This window comes from Choloepus didactylus, chromosome 4 (genome assembly GCF_015220235.1).
Source record: "Choloepus didactylus isolate mChoDid1 chromosome 4, mChoDid1.pri, whole genome shotgun sequence".
Lineage (NCBI taxonomy): Eukaryota > Metazoa > Chordata > Mammalia > Pilosa > Megalonychidae > Choloepus > Choloepus didactylus.
The window spans coordinates 145,066,312-145,091,372 of record NC_051310.1 but is presented as its reverse complement, the minus strand read 5'-3'; the positions used below and the strand labels follow the sequence as shown (position 1 = coordinate 145,091,372).

The following is a 25,061-nucleotide window of genomic DNA, read 5'->3' as shown; positions in this document are numbered from 1 at the left end:
TAAAAATGGAAAGACAAACTTTCCTTTTCCTTAAGTGTTGTGAGGATAAAAGCAGGGCAAGAACCAGAGAGAAGAGCTACAATAAAAAATAACTAGTGCAAGCATCCTTGAACTGATGTTTTTTATAAAAATCTGATGGCTATGAATTGGAAAGAGTGAAGTAGGGAGGGAGAAAGGAATGAGAGATCAAGTGGTGTCTGCTTATTGTCAACTAGCTTTCATGTAAAAGTCATGGCAGGGTCAGCAACAAACTAGCCAGGTGGCAACTGCAGGCCACGCTGCCATAAATAAATAGTTATGTACTAATGTCACACAACCAGACCTAGATGCAAAGCATATGGAAAGAAAACATTCTGATGTAAATATTCAGCATAAAGCTATGGTTGCCAAATTCAGGATATACTGTTGATACTGGACTTTGAGATGCCTAGGAAAACAAAGTGGTCAGGTTTCTTTAAAAACCTGAAAAGATTTTTTGAAATGTAGAGCATTCGTAAAAAATCTTCAACATTTGGCATAAGAGAGTATGACTAGTTGATGATGTAATTAAGCTGCTCTGGAACCCAATGGTTTAAACTCTACCCTGCTACTAGCTCTCACGACCTCTGGGAAGTTACTTAGCCTTTTCATGCCTCAGTTTATTCACCCAGTACAAAAGAGAAGAGGTAAATGTTTTCATTTGCCTCAAAGGAATGTTTATGAAGATTAAATGAGTGGATACATGGCCAGCCCATAAACAATACTTGGTAAGTACCCTATCCATAACATGACCTATTATTAAGCATTTTACAAAGACTATGTATCTTACATAGACTATCTGCCGAACACTATGCAAAGTAACTCTTTACTTCTATCTTGTTTAATCTTAAAAACAACCCCATGAATTTAAAATCAATTTTACAGACAAAGGAACTGAGATTTAGATGGATTAAGGAAATTATCCAAAGTGGCATGTCTAAGGTAAACTTCCAAGGCAGGCCTTAATTAGGGGTGAAAAGTTCTTAACCACTAACCATCTCTAAAATCTAAGTGCGTTTTATTTGCTTAAAACATCAAAATTTGAAGAAAAGAAACACAACACATGACCTTTTAAAACTCATATAGATTTTTAAAAGGGATTAAAGGAGGGGCTGATGTCCTAATAAATTGCCTCAGAAGAGCTCAAAGCACATATGGAAGACAAAAGATCAATTCATTCACTGTCTCGTTCTCCAAACATTTATTAGGGCCTACGATTTTCTGAAAGCTGGGGATACAAAGACGAATGAGAAACGATTTCTGTTCTTGAGTAGCTAACTGTACGGAGTGAGAACTGACGTTCTTTACTGCCGGCTGTTGATGATGTTGGATTTGTTTTGTGGACAGGACTACCTCCCACGCAAGTTGCAGAGTTGTCGGACTCTGTAACCGAGTATACCGAGTTGTCGGGATACAAGTTGTATATTTACAGCAATCCTAATGGGGCAACCGCTCGCAGGGCAGGGCAAGACTTCCGTCAAACGAAGGAGTTGCTTCTCTGAAGCCCAGCAACCGCTTGAGCTTAGTTAAAGCAGCCGCGTTTGGAAGCTTATTCAAATCGCGTGCTGGCAGTGGCTTTCCCGGGCTCAAGCTGAAGGATCACGGGGCAGCCGTGCGCCACTTCTGTGCACCAGGACTCACTGGCTTCTGGCATTTGGGGGGGGGTTGTGAACTCTACGAATATCCCAGGGTCGACCTCAGATGAGCGCTGCCAGGGGTATCTTCCCGCGTAGACTTGGGCACTCTCTCATCCGGCGGTCGCCACTTCCTGGTTGCTTTGCCCTTAACTGACATGGCGACCATTTACCTTCAGCCGGGCCCACAGCGGCTGCTCAGAAAGCCAAGCTCAAGCAATCGAGTCTACAGTCCGCACCCCCGCCACGGAGCTGCCTCGTGAAGCATGGGCTGCGGTGTTTTTTCGTCCCGGCTGTGTATCTAGAGATCAAGGAGGTTTAGAGGCAAGCCAAGGAAGACGAGGACCTAGGGCCCTGCTGCTGTGTGCCCACACCCCCCGCCCCATGCATTGAGGCTGCTCGAGCCTCAGGGGGTTTTATCCTTGTCCCTCCGCCGCCTCCGGTCCCTGGCCCAACATGATATTAACCAAAGCCCAGTACGACGAGATAGCCCAATGCCTAGTGTCTGTGCCGCCCACCAGGCAGAGCCTGAGGAAGCTGAAGCAGAGGTTCCCCAGGTAAGTGTCCCTCTCTCCCCTCTCACAGCTGCTTACCTGCAGCGGCTGTGCTGGGCAGCCAGGAAGTGCTTAGGAACCACGTGTCACAACACAAGTGGGGAGGCACACGAGTGTCAGGCGTTAGGAGATCAAGAATGGCGAAAAAGATTCTTTCACACACTTTGGCACAAAACTCTGAATGGATGAGTCGGTTGCAGCCTCCTAAGGCCTTGCAGTTAAATTCAAGTCAACAAATATTTATTGAAAACTTGCCATGTGCCGGGCGATAGGCGCACATAATAGGTGCTCCATAAATATTCAGTGGTTAATTGACAAATAGTAGGAATGATGGCAGGCAGAGCCCTCTCAAAGTGGAAATATGAATTGTAGATTCAAAAAGAGGAAATCGGCTACTAAAAAACAAGCAAGGGGAGCGCAGGCCTAAAGTGGCTCTGTACCGGCTCTCCAATGCAGTTAAGTGACCTCAAGTTTTCTCAGTCCATTCAAAGACACTGGTACCCTGGGGATTCCACTCTTGGTTCAAGATTGGCCATCTGAACAGCCAGATCTGAATATTTCTCCTCATATGTATACTCATTCCAGGTGTATTTCATACACCCCCCCATTCGCCATCCCCAAACTTTTTTTTTTTTTTTTTTTCAGTGATTTTAGGATTAGCCAACTTTCTAAGAAAGGACTTGAGGAACTTGATAATATAGATGCCTCGTTTTAAACATTTGAAACTGAGGCCCAAGCAGTACATGAAGTCCAGGGCAACCAGATTATTGTATTTGTGTTATGTTAAAAGTATAGAATGTTTGTCTACTTTTTTTTCCAATTCAAAACCAAATCCAAACCTGTACCATTTTGTTTGTGGTATTAAGCACAGTTATTCCTTAATGGAAAGCTTCCCTATACTTAATTCATAACCCCTGAACAGACATCACCAAAGAAGTATTTTCTAGAGGAAAGAGAGATTATTGGATAATTGATATTAATAAAGTACAAATTGAAGCATAGGTTGAATTTTAGGGGGGACTCAGTTTTCCTAATCTAGGAAATGAAGTATTGGAAGGTCCCTTTCCAATACTGTACAAATTTAATTTAGGACAATATTTATCACTTTATAGTCCCTACAATTTTTATTAGAGTTGCTAACAAGGAACAGAATTTACAAGTTGCAATTTAATTTTCTGTCATTTTTCTTACCAACTCTGCCAGAGAATAGTAAAATGGGTGAAGGCTGGGCAGCCAAGGGAATAGGTAGATTTTTCTGGACAGTTTTAAAATAGAGCATACACTTGGTCTGCTCTTGTTATGAGCATATATTACCGCTTGGTATTTTTGCCTTTCATTCTCATCATCTCTTCTCTTTTTTTTTCTTTCTTTTCATTGGCACATACCTCGTTCTCTCCGTAAAAAGTAACATCCCTGTATCTTGATCAGCACTTCTGGAGGACTCTTTTCACTTGGGGCATCATGCTTATCTTGCTTATTTTCTTTTGCTCTTTAAGTTATGTTGAAAGAGGCAACTCTACTGATTTGAAAAAAAAAAAAAGAAAGAGCCATTTAGCAGGATGAGTGGAGATTTTGTAAACGGTATGATTTTGTAGGTTGAATTCACGGTTTTCATTTTAGCATTGTTTTACCTTAGATGATGTAGCCCAATCTTGAGAAAGGATTTGAGCAACTTTTAGAATCAATAGTTCATTTTTCCAGAGAATAATTTGGGCAAGGACTTCAGAGATAATTACCATTCAAAGGAGTTAATTGACTTGTAAAGTCCCAGATATGTTCAATGGCCAAACAGTATCTAGAATACAGGTTTCTTGACTGTCAGTTCAGAGTTCTATGCCAAGCTGCCTTAATTAGTTTTAATAATAACAACAAAATTATTAATTTTTGGTGGGTTGAATTCACATATATTAGTTCTAAAAAATCAAGTGCAAAAATATTTTGAAAGTTACCCAAATTTTTATTTTTCTGATTGTAAAAGTAGTACATGCTCACTATCAAAAATAAAAAATATTCATAATTCTACAACCCAGAAAATATGTTAACATTTTATATATTTTCTTTTCTCAGTGCAATACTGTCTTTGTTAATATAATTTGTAAATGTTGCCTTTTTCACTTACCATATTGTGAGCATTCCTCATCTTTAAATAATCTAATGAATTTTTTTAAATAAACAATAATATCCATTCTAGATGTACCATCATTTATTTATTTCCTTGTTATTGAACATAAAAGGTTTTTTTTTTCCCCTAACGTTTTACACAATTTATTTATTTGCCTATATACTGCCATGTCTTTGATTGTATCCCTATTTTAGTTTTCCACAAGTTGGGAATGACTTTGTCAGCAATTTTCAGACTTTTTGGTCTCAGATCCTTTTATATTCTAAAAAAGTATTGGCCCCAAAGAACTCTTCTTGGTGTGGGTTAAATCTATTGATATTTAGGAAATATAAACTAAAACTGAGAAATTTTTAAAATATTTGCTAATTTATTTGAGATCATAATAAATCCATTACATGTTAGCATATTTTTGTGAGTAATAACCATCATTTCAAAAAATAGTGAGAAAATGGCAGTCTTACATTTTTGCAAATCTCTTTAATGTCTGTCTTAATAGAAGATATATCTGCTTCTGCATTCAAGCTGTTATGATATGTTGTTTTGATAGAAGTATTTGAAGAAACTCTGGCCTCAGACAGATAGGTAGTTGGAATAAAGGAAAATTATTTTATGTCTCAGAAAATGTTGATATTTTTGTTACTACACAAAACCTGACAAGTGGTAGTTTCTTAAAGGTTAGTTGCAATGTGGAATCTGAAAACCACATCAAGGAACTTTTCATACTCTGTTACATTATAGTCTATTGGCTTATCTTGATCTTTGAATGGATCTTTTTTTAATAATCATGCATTGTTCATTTGGAAAATGAGTGAGTTATGCAAATCTTCCAAATGTCACCTTTCATTATTCAATATAAAAAAATTACATTTGTTAATACCACCACTGATCTCATCAGAAAAGTCTGTAAGATTTGAAGCTGTCAAGCTTACAGTGATGGATATGAATTTTCTAAAATTTGAATTTTCCCTTGAAAGCTTGAATTTATTATTGGCAACAAATAGTATCGGTTGTTTTCCTTCAAGTGACAGGCTCACTCTGTTTATTTTTTATTTTTGAGAAATAATATGTTGGATACCCAAATTTGAATAATCATACTTTTTTAGTCATTCATTCAAATCAAAATGGTGTTCCATGGAAAAAGTGGCTAGTTCAGCCTTTAAACAATCATATAAAAGCTTTCCCTTGGGACAACCATCAGACTTCTATATGCAGCAGAAGTGCTTTATGAATACTTTGTATTTTGTCACATGGAATATTAAAAGATATGTAAAGCTTAAGGTTTTCTTAAGTAAAACTAGCTTTTTTTTTTTCCTCCCCTGCAAGTGTGTGGCAGTAAAGAATACTGTGACTACTAGTATAGTTTGGTGCCCCTGGCTTGATTTGTGCTCAGGAACCAGCAGTTTTACCATCCATTGTTTTGTACCACCAGTGCAAATGTTAACACAAGGAAAAAGGCAAATAGTATGCTTCTACTTTTATAAAAATGGTTTTGATCTTGTAGAACCCTGAGAGGGTCCCAAGGTCTCCTGGAGTCCACTGACCACAAAGGGTATTTATATTTTTAAGGAGTTCAATGTGTATTGACACATTTCTAGCTATACAGATATATATAGATAGCCTCTATATCTGTATATTGTAGATATCCTCTATGTCTATATATTATAGATATAGATCCCTGATATGTAATCTATGTGTATCTATCTATTGATATCCTCTATGAATATCCTATTCTATGATATCCTCTATGAATTGATATCCTCTATGAATATGTATTCCTGATATGCCATCTATGTGTATCTATCTATCTCTTATATACTGTTGAAAAGTTGTGTTAGTCCTATTACCAGCAGTGCATGGAAGTGTCTTTGTATTTTTACCAGCATTGAAGAGAGTCAATATTTAATCTTTAGTATGATGGGATAAGAATACCATTTTGTAATTTGCATTTTTAATTATAATAATGTATATTTTTCCAAATGTTTATTGACCATTTAATTTTCTTCTTTTTGAATTAACTGCTTTGCCTGATTTTCTATTGGAGTGTTTTCTGTTATTCTTATTGCTTTTTGATCTGCATATGTTCATCCTTTATATATAATATTTGTTGCAGATATTTCTCCAATTGTTTGCTTATATTGTTCTATTACTGATATGCTTAACTTTATATTTAACCTTATTAAGTCATTTTTGGTTTTATGCTTAGGAAGTCTTTTCCTAAGATATGATAAGTAAATCTTTTTACCTAAATTTTCTTCTAGTACTTTATGGTCTCCTTTCTTGTTCTTAATTCTTTAATCTTTCTGGGTGAAATTTACTTGAGTATTTAATGACAAGTGACAATGTAGTTTAATTTTTTTCTCAGCTTAATTTTTACTCTTACACTGGTTTCCCCTTGCTAGCCACACTCCTTTGTGTCTTCTTTGTTTCATTAATATTACAAATTTATGCCTTTCTAAGTCATTAAGTTGAACTTGGACAATCTCCTTAACTGAGGTTGGGCTCTGTTCTATTTTGCTAATACTGCCAGAATGCAGAACACCAGAGATGGACTGGCTTTTATAAAGGGAGTTTATTTGGTTACATAGTTACGGTCTTAAGGCCATAAAGTGTCCATCAACAAAGGGTACCTTCACTGGAGGATGACCAATGGCATCTGGAAAACTTCTGTTAGCTGGGAAGGCACATGGCTGGTGTCTGCTTGATCCCAAGTTGCATTTCAAAACGGCGTTCTCCAAAATTTCTGCATCACCTTCCACCGGCCATCTTCAAAATGTCTGTCTGAGCTCCAGCTAGCTGTGAGCTCTTTCTGTCTGAGCTTATATAGTGCTCCAGCAAACTAAACAAGGCCCATGCTGAATGGGCGGAGCCACATCTCGATGGAAATTTTCCAATCAGAGTTATCAACTACGTTGGGTGGGTCACATCTCCATGGACACTGAACCAATAGGTTCCAACCCAATCCACACTAATAACGTCTGCCCCCACAAGAATGCATTAAAGAATATGGCTTTTTCTGGGGGGGCATAGTATATATGAACCAGCAGAGGCTCAAAATCCTCCAGTTTGAAATGGAGTGGGACTTTGTGATCTGTAATATCCTTACAACTCCAAAATTCACCTGCATTCTATTCTTCTTAATTCTGCAGTTTTACAGTAATGGGCTCTTTTGGCCCCAAGAACATAATACATATTGCTAAGGACATATTAATTGATTTGCATTTTCCAGCTTATTTCCTGGACCTTCTCTTCCAGTAAAAATCCCCATCCCAATTAGCTGTTACCCATAACATTACATTTTACATTGTATTTTCCTGCCCAAACAACTAAATATGTGTTTGGTGATAAAATGGGAATATTTCTTCTCCTTGCCTCCCTCTCTCCTTCCCTTCCTCCATCCCATAACTTTTCATTTTGAAATAATTTTAAACTTACAAAAAAGTTGCAAAAAACAGTGTTCTCATATGCTCTTCATGCCCGCTTCTCCTAATGTTGACATCTTAAATAACCATAGTACAGTTGTCGAAATCAAGAAGTTAATTTTAATTCAATAATTAATTAATCTATAGTCCCTTTTCAAACTTTGCCTGTTTTTCTGTCTTTCCTTTTTCTGTTCCAGGATCCAATTCAAGATTACCCTTTGGATTTAGTTGTCATGTCTTCTTAGTCTTCTCCAATCTGTGATGGCTCCTTACTATTTTTTTTTTTTTTTTGTCTTTTGTGACCTTAACACTTTTGATGAGCACTGATCAGTTATTTGTAGAATGTTCCTCAATTTGTGTTGGTCTGAAGTTTTCTCATAGAGTGAAGTTAAGTGTTTTTGGCAAGAATATCCCAGAAGTGCTGTTGTGCCGTATTAGTACATGATATTGGAGGGTGCGTGTCATATGTCTTATTACTGGCGATGTTACCCTACTTGGTTAAGGTGGTGTCTGCCACATTTTTTTCACTATAATGTTGCTATTTTTCCCTTTGCACGTAATAATTATCTTGGGGGAGGGGATATGCTCTGAGACTATGTATATAACCTGTTTCTTGTCATACTCTCTTCCACTGATTTTAACATCCTTCAGTGTTCTTGCCTGAAACAATTATATCAGGTGTTTGCCTAATGGTGCCTGTTTTTCTCACTGGAATACTGTTTCAACCCTTCATCATCTACTGCTACCATTTCATCTGAAACAGCCCATCCTGCAGTCAGCCCATGATTTTCACTGATATTTACAGAGTTATCCACCAATTATAGAATTTGATCTATAATAATTCACTGTGTGTTCACCGTGTTTGTGGCATTATTTGGCTATTTTTTAAAAAAGAGGTATGATGATACAGTAATTAATTTTAAATAGCTTGTAGTCTGAGGAAACAGTTTAAGACACATCCAGTAGCTATAAAGCTGTTAGAATCATAGAATGTTAGAAACTGAAAGGTTTTTTGAGCAGCTAGTTCAGATATAGTTAGTTAAATAGGATTCTAAGGGGAGATATACCTTTGTTGGAAATTCTTTTGCTGCTAGATTAAGCTCTTTGATGCAAGTTTTCTTATCGCTTGCACTCTTGCCATGCATTAGGTATTTAGTCACTATTTATGCCTATGCTAATGAGCCTAAAATTAAATTCTTGATACCATAAATCTCTAAGCAAATGAGTGTCCTTTTCCCATTGCTATAACTTTTGCCCTTCGAGATCCTGGCTCAACGTTTTTCAGTGTTGCCTTCTTCCTTTCTAAGCATGATTTTCTGTCTTGGCCCACAGCCTTTCCTACTGTCTTCCCACTCTTGAATCACAACACAGGCAACCATTCAGTCATTTGAGGGTCTTTAAATTCCTGATCCTAGGGAAATCTCAGAAGCACTATTAAAAACTCATTTGGCTGGACACCCGCTAGTTATGATTATGGTTGTTAGAATTGTGAAACTGGCTTAGAGTAAAAGAAATGCCTGAGTGATAACCTTTTGAAACATATAAAACACAACTTTTTATTGAAACAGAGGCCAGTTGATTTGCAGAAAAAAAAAAGTTTGCATGGATAGTTGTATGGCAGTGAACACATAAGATTTGATCATCAGTTGAATATGGCCCAGATATCAGAAATTTGTGTTAAATTCTCATGGTGATTTAGAATGGCATTTTAAAAATGTTTTTAACCTAGATTCATTGATTTTTAAGGGACGTGGTGGTACATTACAGTGTATAATTAATACTGTAGGGTTTGGTTTGCTTAATTGGAAGATTATTCCTATTGCCCTTGTTTCTCTTAATTGAATTGAGAGTTGGTTCTTAATTTGTGGTCAATTGCTATGCTTCTGATAATGTTGTGGTATACCTGAGTTCCGGGATAATGAGTGAAAATTGCTTGTAAAGGCTGAAAAAAGTCTTTTATTGAACTGGAAATTCTATTGATGGTTTTGCCAATGGAATATAATTAATTTACATGACCTTCAGAAATAATATTAATTCACACACTCAAGAAATGTATCTAGAGGTATTTCTATATTGATCGTTACTTCAGGTTGAAAAGTCTAATAAAAGAATAAAATTATTTCATGTATTTTCTTTAGTAATAAACTTTTAAAATCAGTTTTTTATTCCGTAATATTTCAGGTTTTTGTTTAGTTGCTGCATTATAGCTGAACTTTAAAGACTCTAGTAGAGGTTATTTTTTGTTAAGTGTATGGTCCCTTTGCTACCTAAAATAGGTGCTCAGCCTTTATGAGGTATTTGTGCTTTATTGGTTTAGCATAGCTACAAGTTGAGAAGAACTTGAATTCCTGCAAAGGAGTATTTGAAGAAACCTCAGATAATGTTGTTCCTGAGGAGAATCTATGCACTGGCTATACTGCTTATTGGTGTGGGGAGAAATTTTCATTTTATTAGATTATTGATTTCATTTTTAAGTCTATATTCAGGCATCAAACTTTAGTCTACTAAGTAATAACCAATACTAGGATGTTTACAATAAAGAGAAATTAATATATTTCCTTAGGAGGGAAAAATTGACTATAATTGTAGGGTAATATTTTATTATTTGACTTTCAACAAATATTGAGTGAATTTACCACTAGGTTTTTTTTGTTTTTTTTTTTTTTAATTTCTTTTTTTCATTCTTTTAAAAATTTATTTATTATTTTTTAAAGCAGTTTTACTGAGGTATATTTACATACAATACTAACTATCCAACTTGTACAATTAATGGCTTAGTATCACAGAGTCGTACATTCATCACCACAAGTAATTTTAGAACATTTGCATTACTCCTAAAAGAAAAACTCCGTTCCCCTTAGCAGTCACATCTCAATTCCTTCATTCCTCCCCAGACCTACTGTGGCAAGCCATGGCCTGAGCAAAACAGGCCTGGACATCTTTGGTACACAGCAGTCTGCATGACCAAGGCAGCTAAATGTTTAACCTATTGTCTTTGTAAGCCAGTAAGGAGAAAAAGGGTAAATTCACCTTCAAATGTAACTTTATGGGAAGCAGGCAGGAAGTGAGAGACTCTTAGTCTCACAAAAAGAGCAAAATGTAATGGTTCAAGTGTTATTCTAGTCATTCCTGCACCACCTCTCAGGTCAGAGTGACCTGTTGCTGCATCTATGCTCCCCCCATCCTTAAGAATGTCTTTGTCTAAAACCCATATAAAAGGGCTTGCTGTTCTCTGAATCGTGCAGCCGATTTTCCCTGCAAAAGCTGTGCCTGCCCCGTGAGAGAAAAGCCCTTTAAATTCTGCTTCCCTGTGAGTAAGCCCTAAATAAAGTTCATGTTTCAGCAGATGCTGGGTGTTTTCTTTGGTCTTTTGACTGGTAAAGCCCCCTCGGGCTGTGACACCTATATAACCACTTATCTAATTCTGTCTCTTTAATTTTATTTATATTTACATTTTATATAAATGTAATCATATGTAGTACCTTATGTCTGTTTTCTTTCACTTAGCATAATGATTTTTTTTAAAAATTATTGTTTTTTTTTTAATTAGCAAGATTGTAGGCTTACCGAAAAGTCATGTAAAAAAAAAAACCATCCCATGTATCCCCCTATTATTAACATTCTGCATTAGTGTGGTACTTTGTTACAATTGCTGAAAGAATATTAAAATCTTAATGATAATAATAGTCCATAGTTTACATTAGGTGTATTTTTTCCTATATGCCACCACCTTATTAATGCCTTGTGATAGTGTTGTACATTTGTTATAATTTATGAAAGAATGTTCTTATATTTGTACTATTAACCACAGTCTATCATACACAACAGAGTTCACTGTGTTATACAGTCCTGTGTTTTATCTTCTAATTTTCCTTCTAGTAACATGCATGACCAAAACTTCCTCACTCAACCACATTCACGAGCATAATTCAGTGCTGTTAATTACACTCACAAGAATGTGCTAGATCACTATAGTTCATTTTCAAACATTTACAATCAACCTATATAGAAATTCCGCATAAATTTGGCATCAGCTCCCTTTTCTCTATCCCCATTCTATCCTTTGATAACCTATATTCTAGATTCTGACTCTATGAGTTTGCTTATTATAATTAGTTTGTATCAATAAGATCATACTATATTTGTCCTTTCGTGTCTGTCTTATTTCGCTCAACATAATGTCCTCAAGGTCCATCCATGTTGTTGCATGCATCTAGGACTTCATTCCTTCTTATAGCTGAATAATATTCTATTGTATGTATATACCACATTTTGTTTATCCATTCATCGATTGATGGACATGTCGATTGTTTCCATCTTTTGGCACTTGTGAATAATGCTGCTGTGAACGTCGGTATGCAAATGTCTGTTCGAGTCCCTTCTTTCAATTCTTCTGGGGATATACCTAGTAGTTCTTCTGGCAGTATACCTAGCAGCAGGATTACTGTATCATGTGGTAATTCTATACTTAGCTTCCTGAGGATCTGCCAAACTGTGTTCCACAGTGGCTGCACCATTTTACCTTCCCATCAGCAGTGAATAAGTGTTTCTATTTTTCCACATACTCTCTAACACTTATAATTTTCTGGGTTAATAGTGGATATTCTAGTAGGTGGGAAATAATGTCTTGTTTTGATTTGCATTTCCCTAATAGCTAGTGATGTTGAGTATCTTTTCATGTGCTTTTCTTTTTTTTCTCTCTTTGGAAAATGTTTAAATCTTTTACCCTTTTTTTTTATTGGATTGTTTATCTTTTTATTGTTGAGTTGTAGAATTTCTTTATATATTCTGGATATAAAACCCTTATTGGATATGTGGTTTCCAAATATTTTCTCTCATTGAGTCGTCTGCCTTTTCACTTTCTTGACAAAGTCCTTTGAAGTGCAAAGGTTTTTAATTTTGAGGAGGTCCCATTTATCTATTTCTTCTTTCATTGCTTGTGCTGTGGGTATAAAGTCCAAGAAACCATTGCCTACTATAAGATCTTGAAGATGCTTCCCTATATTTTCTTCTAGGAGTTTTATAGTCCTGGTTCTTATATTTGGGTCTTTGATCCATTTTGTGTTAATTTTTGTATCAGGTGTGAGATGGGGTCTTCTTTCATTCTTTTGCCATATGGATATCCAGTTCTTGCAGCACCATTTGTTGAAAAAGGCTATTCTGTCCCAGTTGAGTGGACGCAGTAGCCTTGTCAAATATCAATTGGCCATAGAAATAGAGGGTCTATTTCTGAACTCTCAATTCAATTCCATTGGTCAATATATATATCGTTATTCCAGTACCATGTAGTTTTGACCACTGTAGCTTTGTAATATGCCAGGAAGTGTGAGTCCTCTAATTTTGTTCATCTTTTTCAAGATATTTTTGGCTATTCAGGGCTCCTTACCTTTCCAAATAAATTTGATAATTCACTTTTCCATTTCTACAAAATAGGCTGTTGGAATTTTGTTTGGATTGTGTGGAATCTGTAAATCAATTTGGGTAGAATTGACTTCCTTATGATATTTAGTCTTCCAATCCATGAACACAGAATGGCCTTCCATTTATTTAGGTCTTCTTTGATTTCTTTTAGCAATGTTTTGTGGTTTTCTGTATAAGTCCTTTACATCCTTGGTTAAATTTATTCCTGGATATTTGATTCTTTTAGTTGCTATTGTAAGTGGAATTTTTTTTTCTTGATTTCTTCCTCAGATTGCTCATTATTAGTGTATGGAAACACTACTGATTTTTGCATGTTGATCTTGTATTCCGTCACTTCACTGAACTCATTTATTAGCCCTAGTATCTTTGTTGTAGATTTTTCAGGAGTTTCTGTAGATAGGATATGTCATCTGCAAATAGTGAGTTTTACTTCTTCTTCTCTAATTTGGATGCCTTTTATTTCTTTTTCTTGCCTAATTGCTCTAGTTAGAACTTTTAGAACAATGTTGAATCAAAGTGGTGACAGTGGGTTTTATCCTAGGTATGCAAGGGTGGGATCATATTCTTTTATCCATTCTGCCAGTCTGTGTCCTTTGATTGGGGAGTTTCATCCATTAACATTTGATGTTATTATTGTAAAGACAGTACTTATTTCAACCATTTTATCCTTTGGTTTTTATGTGTTATGTCTTCTATTTGTCTCTCTTTTTACCCACCCCTTTAGTTACGCTTACTCATAATCTTCATTCCTACACTCTCCTCCAGACCCCTCTCTCCTGTCTTTTCCTTTCAGTCTGCAGAACTCCCTTTAGGATTTCTTGTAGGGCTGGTCTCTTGTTGATTAACTTTCTCAGTTTTTCTTTATCTGGGAATTTTAAAGGTCAGTTTTGCTGGATACAGAATTCTTGGCTGGCAGTTTTCTCTTTCAGTATCTTAATATCATATCACTACCTTCTCACTTCCATGATTTTTGATGAAAAATTGGCACTTAATCTTATTACTGTTTCCTTGTATGTTACCAGTTGCTTTTCTGTTGCTGCTTTCAGGATTCTCTCTTTATCTTTGGCATTTGAGATTCTGATTAGTATGTGTTTTGGAGTAGGTCTATTGGGATTTATTCTGTTTGGAGTATATTTTGCTCTTGGACATTTATATTTATGTCTTTCATACGAGTTGGGAAATTTTCAGCTATTGTTTCCTTAAACATTTTTTCTGCCCCTTTTCCATTTCCTTCTTTTTCTGGGACACCCATGATGTGTATGTTTTTGCACTTTGTGCTGTCATTAATACATTGAGACCCTGCTCAATTTTCTCTGTTCTTTTCTCTATTTGTTCTTCTGTGTGTGAGATTTCAATTGTCCTCTCTTCTAGTTCACTGATTCTTTCTTCTGCCTGTTCAAATCTGCTGTTTTATGCCTCTAGTATATTTTTAATCTTTTCTCTTGGGCCTTTATTCCCATAAGTTCTGTTATTTTTCTATTCATATTTTCAAATTTCTCTTTATGCTCACCCAGTATCTTAATATCCTTCGTCACTTCAGCCATATTTTCTTTCAGGTCCTTGAATTGACTTAGAAAATTTGTTTGCACATCTTTGATTACTTGTTTCAAATTCTTTGTCTCCTTCAGAGTTTTAATTTGTTCCTTTGACTGGGCAATATCTTCCAGTTTATTAGTATCGGTTTTAATTTTTTTGGTGATATCTAGGCATCTGGTTATCTTGATGAGTTTACTTTGAAGGTCAGTTTCTCTCTCATGCCTCCAGTTTTATTGTTGATTGGCTTTGTGTTGAGGCTCTTCCTTGACACTTGGTTCAACTTATTCTAGACTTTAGAATTGCCCCTATTTGATCAGGTTTTTTTTTAGCTCTTCCTGTGATTCTTGCCCTGTGTATATGGTACAGTTTTTAAGATTGCACTTAAAATCTTGTTGTGCAGTTGATTCATCCTCAAGGGTAAGCTTCCTTTCCTCTGTTACTTCTCTGGGAATCTTGATCTGTTCTTTTTGTGTTTTGCCTCTCTCTCTCTTTTTTTTAACTCTCCTTTCATTACCTCTGGCTGCTTTTGCTTGAAGGGCAAAGTCTGGGAGGGAGGTAACCTTGGAGAGGACTTTCCAAGTCATTATTTCCCAGCCTAAACAGGGCCAGTGATACATGAAGGGGCTGCAGACCAATTCCAAAGAGCTCTGGGGAGAGAGTCAGGAAAGATGTCAGAAAGCCTTTTTGATGGCTCACTGAAGCTTCACTTTCCTGGTCTTTCCAGGAGATGGCATTCTTCAGCAGACTCTTCCTCACAACCCTATGTAGACCCTGCTATTGTGAATCTCCACTGCCTTGCCCCTGTATGGGGCAGGGTTGAAACAATGGTGTAGCCGACCATCCCTGTCTGGGACAGGCTGAAAGAGCTGGGACCCAGCAATCTAAACTCACAGATCAGTACTTGACTTCCCACCCCTGTTCTTGGGGAAGAGGGCTTCCACATCCTTGTCTGTCTTCAGGAGCCAGCTAGGAATGGACCCCAGGCACTAGCCTTGAGAGAGGAGGATGGGCGCCAGCAGTTGCTGCTGAGCTATTTACTCAGTTTTCTACTGCAGTGTCTCAGTTTCTTCATCCCACTCTTCCCTGGATGTTTTCAATGCTCCCCTGTGCTCCGTAGCCCCAGAAGAGTTGTTTCTGACAGTTTCTGCCCGTCCACTAGCTGTTTCTGGAGGAGGAGTGAGCACTGCAGCCCCCTACTCTGCCATCTTCCCTGGAAGTTCTCTGACTAGTAGGTAGTTTTTGCCATTTTGGTTGAATTTTCCTTAAAAACAAAGCAGGCGAGGAGAACCTAAGATGGCGGCTAGTTGAGACAGGGCAAAAAAACACCTCTGTGAAAAATACTAGATAAAAACCAGAAAGTGACCCAGAACACCACTGCCAGCGATGCACCAGCTGGACAAGGTCTGCTAAATCCACAGGGAATGTGCATTTGGTGAAACCAGGAGCCTACATTCTGAAACGAGTGAGTTGGCTGAAAGTCCTGCGGCCACGCTGCGGTATGGGGAAATGGTGGGCTGGTGTTTGGAGACGGACTAGTTCTTTAAAAAAACAAAAGCCTGGGAGTGGCTGCAGATACGACCGGGAGAGCCGCGCAGTGAAACACGGCGGGAGCAGGCTGGGCTAACACCTCGGTGTCAGGCGTGGAGGATACCCCTTCCCACACCCGCTGCTGATTTTCTCGAGACCAGAGGAGCAGAGGGGAGCCAAAAGGAGAAAAAAAGCCGCATTCCTTGCAGCCATCTCCCCAGCGGGTGGGGGGATGCTCCTACCCGGGGCCAGACCCACAGCCCAGAGCCGCGCCAAGAAACCCAGTGTGTTGGGGAATCTTTCCTGCAGCACTACACACAAGCCACAGTATCAGCCGTGGACAGTGGCCTTTAATACACCCACGGCTGATTGTCCTGGAGCTGGGAGGATAGAGCTGTGCAAAAAGGGAGAAGTTAACGCGTCCCATTCAGCCATCTTTGAAGTGGGCTGGGAGCACCCCTGCACGGCCCAGTGACCCAGGGCTTCCCTGGCAGGCTGGCGCACACTAGTGTCATCGTGCGGCCCTCCCTCAGCAGAGGTCCTGAAAGAGCACAGCTGGGAAGGGGGAACCACTCGGAAATCCCAGGGACCCTACGCAAATACCAAGGACTTGTGGGTTAGCGGCAGAGACAATCGGTGGACGGACTGAAATAAAGGCTTAGGCTCCTGCAACAGCCTTAAATCTCCAGAAACACCTGGGAGGTTTGATTATTAAAGCTGCCCTGCCTGCCTAACCACCCAGACACACGCCCTACATTCAGGGCGGACAGCACCAGCAACACACCAAAACTTGGTGCACCAGTTGGACCCCACAAGAATCAAACCCCCACACACCACAAAGACAAAGTGGGGGAGAACTGACTTGAGGGGAATATGTGATTCATGGATGCCATCTGCTGGTTAGTTAGAGAAAGTGTACGCCACCAAGCTGCAGTACTTCCAATTAGGGATCAAGTAAAGCAAATGTCAAGAGGCCAAAAACAACAGAAAATCTTAAAGCATATGATAAAACCAGACAATATGGAGAACCCAAACCAAAACTCCCAAATCAAAAGATCAGAAGACACACAGTGTTTGGCACAATTAATCAAAGAATTACAGACAGGCAACAAGAGCATGGCTCAGGATATAAAGGACATGAAGAAGAGCATGGCACAGGATATAAAGGACATAAAGAAGACTCTAGAAGAGCATAAAGAAGAAATTCCAAGAGTAAATAAAAAAATAGAAGATCTTATGGAAATAAAAGAATCTTTTGCTCAATTAAAAAGACTCTGGATACTCATAATACAAGATTAGAGGAAGTTGAACAACAACTCAGCCTCCTTGAGGACCACAGAACAGAAAATGAAAGAGCAGAAGAAAGAATGGGGAACAAATCGAAAAAATTGAAATGGTTCTCAGGGATATGATAGATAAAATAAAACGTCCAAATTTAAGACTCATTTGTGTCCCAGAAGGGGAAGAGAAGGGTAAAGGTCTAGAAAGAGTATTCAAAGAAATTGTTGGGGAAAAGTTCCCAAACCTTCTACACAATATAAATACACAAAGCATAAATACCCAGTGAACTCCAAATAGAATAAATCCAAATAAACCCACTCCAAGACATATTCTGATCAGACTGTCAAATACTGAAGACAAGGAGCAAGTTCTGAAAGCAGCAAGACAAAAGCAATTCACCATGTACAAAGGAAACAATGTAAGACTAAGTAGTGACTACTCAGCAGCCACCATGGAGGCGAGAAGGCAGTGACATGACATATTTAAAATTCTGAGAGAGAAAAATTTCCAACCAAGAATACTTTATCCAGCAAAACTCTCCTTCAAATTTGAGGGAGAGCTTAAATTTTTCACAGACAAACAAATGCTGAGAGATTTTGCTAATAAAAGACCTGCCATACTTCAGATACTAAAGGGAGCCCTACCGACAGAGAAAAAAGCTGAGGGACTTCACCACCAGTAGATCAGTCCTGTAAGAAATGCTAAAGGGAGTTGAACAGGCTGAAAGGAAGGGACACTAAACAATTGACTGAAACTACATGAAGAAATAAAGAGTTCCAGTAAAGATCACATGGTAAATATAAATACCAATACTACTGTATTTTTGATTTGTAACTCCACTATTATTATATATTATATATTGTTTTTTCAAGGATGTGTGCAGCTTCTTCTCTTATGTTCAGAAGACGGAGCAATAGATGATGGATGATAGGGAGGGAGAGAGGGAAAGAAAGAAAGAAATGGTGGTGTGACAGGATGTTAAAGGTGGTGGATCGGGGTATCGGGGGAGGGGGGGAGGGGTATGCTGGAGTTCTATGTATGGGGTTTGTACTGTTTTTGCAATGTTGCTGTAAGTTTGAATTTATCTCAAAATAAAATTTCTTATTAAAAAAAAACAAAAAACAAAGCAGGCAATAGATGTTTCCAGAGAAGTAAGAACATATGACCTTAATACATAAAAGGTGTGTATTGGTATGAAATTCGTTGGTATGAAAGATTCAGATTGGCATTTAAAAAGTATATGAATTATTGTTTGTTATAGACATTTGTAATTATCCTCAAATAGTCAGAACTAGGAATGTTCAGTCTAGGAATGCCATGGGTACATCACTCCAGCTTCAGGGTGAACAGAAATGCAGGGTGAAATCCCTTTGTGGTTCGTTGTTTAAGCCTGTGACACTTACTCCTTAGCCTTCTACAATTCTGTAGCCTCTGAGATTCATGGAGGAATAAGGCTTTTTGTAGATGGCTTTCTATGTAGATGGGATCTGGGAGGGTTAAGTGTCATTTAAACGGGTCTTGCTACAATCACATGAAATTATACTGGCAATTTATTTTTTTTTTCAATTTTTAGTTTCTGTCTACACCTCTCCCAAGTGAACATCATATTTTGCTTAAGGTATACTGCGCTATTTGTTTTTGCTGATAATATTGGTATGGAAAGGTAATAAAATTTGAAATTAACTTGTACTTCAAGCCCCATTTAGCTAAGATGGTAAATGGACTGGGGATATGAGACAGATTCTTAGTTGTATAGCATTTAAAATCTCACTGACTTTCACAGCCTCGCTATACAAAAATAGCTCACAAACATCATTTCCTAACTGATGAAGTTAAAATTATCTTGATTCTTATTTCCTGAGGCCGACTAAAACATATATTATGATAAAAAAATGTAACCTCAAATTTATAATGTGTTGAACTTTTATTTGCATTGTAGTGGGGCATGGCTGGAAAACGTCAATGCAGATTCCAAAAGCTGCTCCAGATGGACTTGCATACCTCTCTTATTATTTTGGATTCAGTGATTTACAGAGTGAGTCAGTGTTGGACTGATAGCAATTAGAGATCATTTGGTTAATTTTATAGATGCAGAAACTGAGGGAGTAATATTACCCAGTGATTTGACCAAGGGTCTACATGTAGAGGCAAAATTTATCCTGTATTCACAGGCTCTCCATCCTTGCCTTTCCCCTACAGATCACGAACTTCATCCCTCTGGAAGCTAGCAGGTATCAACAGCGGGTGAATGAATGAAGCTGGCTGGTTTGGGATTATGGCAAAGTGAAAGTACATGTGTGCGTACTAACAGGGCAGCTGCCACTTTATGCCAGCCAGCCATTGCCGTATAGGAATGTGAGCCCGGCACTGCCAGGTCCTCTACTCTTTAGGAAGCATCTCTAGATCTGAATTTTAAAAAAAAAAGAAAAAAGAAAAAAAATCCTGGGTTTGAAATGTTGTCAGTTTGTTTGAATTTTTGAAAACACTGTGTGGGCCAACATTTTCCTGGCCAAACAGAACAAGACTGTGGGCTGAATTTGGCTTACAGCCAGTGGGGTGCTGGCTCTTTCCAGGTTGTGGGAGCCAATTGTGTGCATTTTTTCCCAACTCTATGATCAGTGACCTCACACTGGTAGCCTAAAATTGGCTGTACACCTGTTCTTCCCCCAACATCAGCCCACCAAAGGCAATTGTTAAACCCACCCTCCACCTGCAGTCACTGTCAAACAAGACTTTTACCATACACATTATGACCCTGTGGTATGTCTTTTACACAGTTTTCTTAACTCAGTTAGTTCTGATTTTTATAACTTCTTTCCTGAAAAGGGCTCAAAATATTTCCATCTAGATCTCATTTCTTCTTATAATATTTTTGTGATTGTTGGGCTTTCTCCTTATTTATTTATTTATTTTTTTCTTGGCTAAAAGGGGAGGATAAATAATTTTCTCCTACCATAGTTAGTGTGGAAATGAATTGGGATCTTGTTCTAGTCTTAAAACTTATTTGTGCCTAGTGTATTGTAGGTATTACGATATTTCATAATGGACATTTGATTGTGCTGATCTGAAGAAAGTGCTGCTTTACTAGAAAACAAAAGCCATATACATGTTTCATTTGGGAAAATCAGTCCCTTTCAAAATAGATTAATTAGTAGTTACATTTAAGGGCGTTAAAATGATTCTTCACTTTTGGTAGGAATTCAAAAGTGTTCCACTGCTACACCTGAGGGTTTACCATGTCAGAAATTATCTCTAGAGAAACTTTAAACTTAGGCGTTACATCTTCAGTTGGTAGTTACTCCAATATAACAAGCAAATTAGGCTTCTCTGTAATTATACAGAAAAGCAATGGAAAGGTGCCCAATCTGATTACGATTTCACTTGGAACAACTTTGTAAAGACTCAGCTATCACATGTTCCGATATGAATATTTCTTTCCTTCGTCTAAAGTGTCAGTAATAAGATAACATGACAACATATGTAAGTGGACAATAAAATTAGCACTATTACTTAACTTTGGGTGGTTTATTTAGCTCTCTGCTTATGGTTAATTATTTTATAAATTAATAGGGGCAAAATATTATTATTGTGATGTCCAGGAGGCTAGTTACAGTGTTTTGTTGTAAGTGTAGTTTTATATATTGGTTTGAAGAACTTGGTTTCTGGAAATATGAGTTCTGGCTTCATGACTTACTTGCTGGGTGACCATAGTAATTTTCTTAACCTTCTGGTGCCTCAGTGTCCTGATTTATAAAATGGGGTTGTTGTGAACTTGAAATGAAATAGTACATATTAAAAGATTTGCACATTTCCTGGTACTTTGCTAAATAAATGTTAGTTTCTGCTGCTGTTGTTCTTATTGCTATTATTATTTATTCATGGATGCTTATTGCAGTAGTATTTGTGGTTATAATAACTTGACTTAGAGTATTAGAGCTGCAAAAGATTTGCCTAAAACCAGCCCTTTTATTTTCTAAGTTTCCAGTATGTCTTTCTTTTATTCTCAGAGTAATAGGAAACCTACTTGTAGTAAATTATGGTGAAGTTCATAGATCAACATGCAATATTCTGTTGATGACAAATTGGCATTTCTAGATTTAGGTTGATTTTTACCCCCAATAGATCCTATAACACGGTCATTGTCCAGGGATAAGTCGGCATCTTGAAACTTGAGAATTTTAAAGTATTTTCTTGTCTAAGTGTTTTTCTTAAATGCAAACACCACCCCCCACACCCACACCCACCCCCCCACACCCCACACCCCCCCCACACCCTCCAACCTTCATATTCTGCAAGCTCCCTGCCTTTTTTGCCTCAACTTGATATGAAAGTGGTTATGAATTTATGAGAGATATTTGGGTGAATATTGGTTTTGGAGTCAGAGTTGTGTCACTAGGAAGTTCTCGAGTCCAGTAATTATGTGAGTTCAGGTATGAATCTTCTAGAGCATCGAGATGTTATTGGACGCCCCAGACTAGCTTGTGAGTTTGAAAATTGATTTTAGTGTTTAATATACATATTGATCAGATTTGAAGAATGTGAGTGCTTTTTAATATGATCTTAAAATCTATTCACTGATTATGGAAAAACTTTGTGGTAAACACAAAGAAGTTGCATAAACTTTTAAAGAAAATAGATTTATTGCTCCTTAAGGCTCTGTTTTTTTTTTTTTTTTAATTAATTACAGTGTATTCCAGAATACTGCCTGCAAAACTTTTCTTTAATTTATCTTATTTCTGCAGTACTGATCATATAATTGCAATAATAATGAGTTGGGCAAGATGGTAACCTCCACTTCTTTTCTACATTTTTAAAATTACAGAGCATATCTTCATTCAGCTTCTAAGGCAAGAGAGGCTCTCAGATTTAGGCTTATTTCATTTAAGCTTCGTAGGCTGGATTCAAAGTAGTAAAACCAGCTAGAGATATTTTTTTTAAAAGCATATTTAAATATTTGGGTGGTATCTATGAAAAATATTTCTTGTAGCCAATGACTACGGCAGTAAAAGTCATAATTATGTCATCAATTGTATTTGGGGACAATTATTTACCATATAACTGCCCCGAGGTGTGAAGACTTGGTTAGTTTCATTTCATCTGTGAGAGGTTTGTAAGGAGTCTGGATATGGTACATTGTCATGGAAAATATTGTATTCATGCTATAGCATTTTGGACAATTGTATTCTGTACCATATTACAATGACACAATAAATTGCTGAATATACTGTCTGCTGAATATGACTTTACCATGAAAAATTTGATGCATGGAGAAGGAAAGGTTGGAATATATCAACCTTTTCTGACAAGGGACTTTGAATTTTGACCTAATACAGGTGACCTTTGTGCGCAATAAAAGTGAGCTTAATCTTGAGGTCAAGGTTGAGGTGAATGGCAGGGCAATGTGGCGCAGCTTATGGGTCTTAGGATGACTGTAGGTATGTGAGAGTCTACCTAGCTATTGGCTAAATGGGAATCTGGCACTTTTTTTTTTAATTTTTAAGTGTTTCCAGAAGGTTATTTATAGCAAGTTGTTTGGCTCTTTAATACCATCCTGTTTCCTCAAAGCTCAGCTATCTGTTTAGTTGTAGTAAGTCCGTCTGTTTTTATAAAGTTTACTGTTTCTGAGTGAAAGGTGTGAAAGTGCTATTATTTTCTGTTCCATAGATAAGCCATGGCTAAAAATAAAAATGTTCTTATGGCTTTTGGAAAAGACAACTGACATATATAACCTTGGAATTGAAAATATATGCTCTTTTAAAAAGTTTATTTCTCTGAGAAGTCAAACTTTGTCATCTAACTTTGGAACCATCAGAAGAATTTTTAAGTCGTTTGTACCTTTATCTAAGTTATAATTAAGAGAACTCTTGTGAATTATTATCTTAAAATGTTAGGTGATTTAGAGAATGGTTTATTTCCCTGTAAGGAAAGTTCCTTTGAAATGTATTTGCAAATGCATTTACATTATCATATAATATGATAGGATGATATAAAATATTTTCAAGCTTTTGCCTACTGTGCAGAGAGGGGAAATTGTTTTAAAACATAAATTTTTTTATCAAATAACTAGACTGTTTTGTCAAAAATGAAGTTATACCTTAGCAAACACCGGAAAAAAACATGACAGTGTTTCATGACCCAGACACTTACTGAATATTCTTCCCAAATAATTGGTTGGAACAGCAAACAGTTGGGAAAGAGTGTCAGAGACTCTAATGGAAAGAACTTCTACTCTTTTAATCGAGCCTGCAAATTATATTCCTTGGAACTGATCAGCTCTGAAGCACTGAGGTTTGATGATTGGAATGGCAGGAAACCATGCTTTCAGGACATAACGAATTGACGAGGCCATCCATCATTTGTTAGCATGCGCTGAAACGAGGGCTGTGTGTGCAGAGGCCTGTGATTTAGTAAATACTGGGGAGATGAATAGAGCTTACACACAAGGGAAGAGATTGCTGTCCTTCAGCAGCTTGAGACCCAGGCGCCTGCTGAGAAGGCCATCTGACGGCACATCATCAGTAACTGGCCTGTCACAGTCAGTGGTGCCCACCGACCATCACCAGTATATTAAATACATTTTTAATATCTGCTTCAGTAGATTTAATGAAGAAAATTTTGTTTCCATTCTCCAAGCACTGCTTCCTCAAGTGTTTTAAGGTATAGACTCGTGCTTGCATAAGAAAGGGGGAGGACCATGCTGGCGGTTAGGAGAGTTGATTGAAAAGGATACTTAAGACAAAATGATGTGCAAAGAAAAAAGACTTTCAGCAGAGTTGGCATCTTGTTGTTGTTAAAAAGCTTATTTATTTTTTTTTAAAAGAGGCTTTTGATTAGTTTCTTAACTCTTAAGTCCCTTCAATCACAAGCCGTTTCCCTAGGAGGGTTCAACCTGCTGGTAAAGGGATGTAAACCAACTGCTCTGAGAGGAAATATTAGAGTGGAAATATTATGGTTGGACATAATTTGGATGGAGAGACAATTATAAATTGCTTTGTGCCTGGATATCATTGGATTCTCAGGATCTTTGCATGAAGATAGAAAGCAAAAAGCTAGAATTTTTCTTAGCTATTTCTTCCAGATCTTTGAATATTGAACTTTACTTGCTAATCAAGTTAATATATTTTTATCTGGTATCGTGTAGAATAGTTTAAAATGAATGTGAATGAAATTAGTTGGCAACTTGATTTAAAAGTGCTCTTACGCTTTCTTAGGCTATAGTTTCTTATAAAAATTGCAATTTTAAAATATTCTATTTTCATATTCAGGCAAAGTGTGTAAATTCCTTCTTCTTAATGAGTTTCAGTGCTGACATTATTTACTACAAAACAGCAAGACAACCAATTAGATATTGTTGCAAGCATGCACTTTAAAGGTTTCCCCTCTTGTTTTTTAAAAAAATCTAGAATATGCCCTCATGTTCACAGAGGAAGAAGCTACAGAATGGGACCTATAAATCTGATTCCTGCATGTGTCAAAATAGTAATGTATTAAATGCATATTATTTTAAAAATTTAAGACATGCCTTAAACACACTTACATTTTTATAACA

The 25,061-nt window shown here is 37.2% G+C and overlaps 1 protein-coding gene and 1 long non-coding RNA gene across 4 annotated transcripts in view; one reads left to right on the top strand and one right to left on the bottom strand.

Annotated features, from left to right (window-relative positions):
• Nucleotides 1-1,202: 1,202 nt before the first annotated feature.
• On the bottom strand, nucleotides 1,203-2,320 carry LOC119532192. Its single transcript, XR_005216487.1, has 2 exons — nucleotides 2,246-2,320; nucleotides 1,203-1,953 (listed from the first exon to the last, which is right to left on the bottom strand). It is a non-coding gene; the product is annotated as an uncharacterized LOC119532192 (long non-coding RNA).
• CDIN1 (CDAN1 interacting nuclease 1) overlaps nucleotides 1,736-25,061 on the top strand; it is a 255,451-nt gene continuing 232,125 nt past the window's right edge. The window contains exon 1 of one of the 3 annotated variants that reach the window (XM_037834357.1): nucleotides 1,736-2,209. In XM_037834357.1, coding sequence (XP_037690285.1) covers nucleotides 2,109-2,209 — 101 coding nt within the window. In that variant the 5' untranslated portion in view covers nucleotides 1,736-2,108. The remainder of the gene's footprint in view (nucleotides 2,210-25,061) is intronic. The other 2 variants (XM_037834355.1, XM_037834356.1) reach the window with 2 other exon arrangements.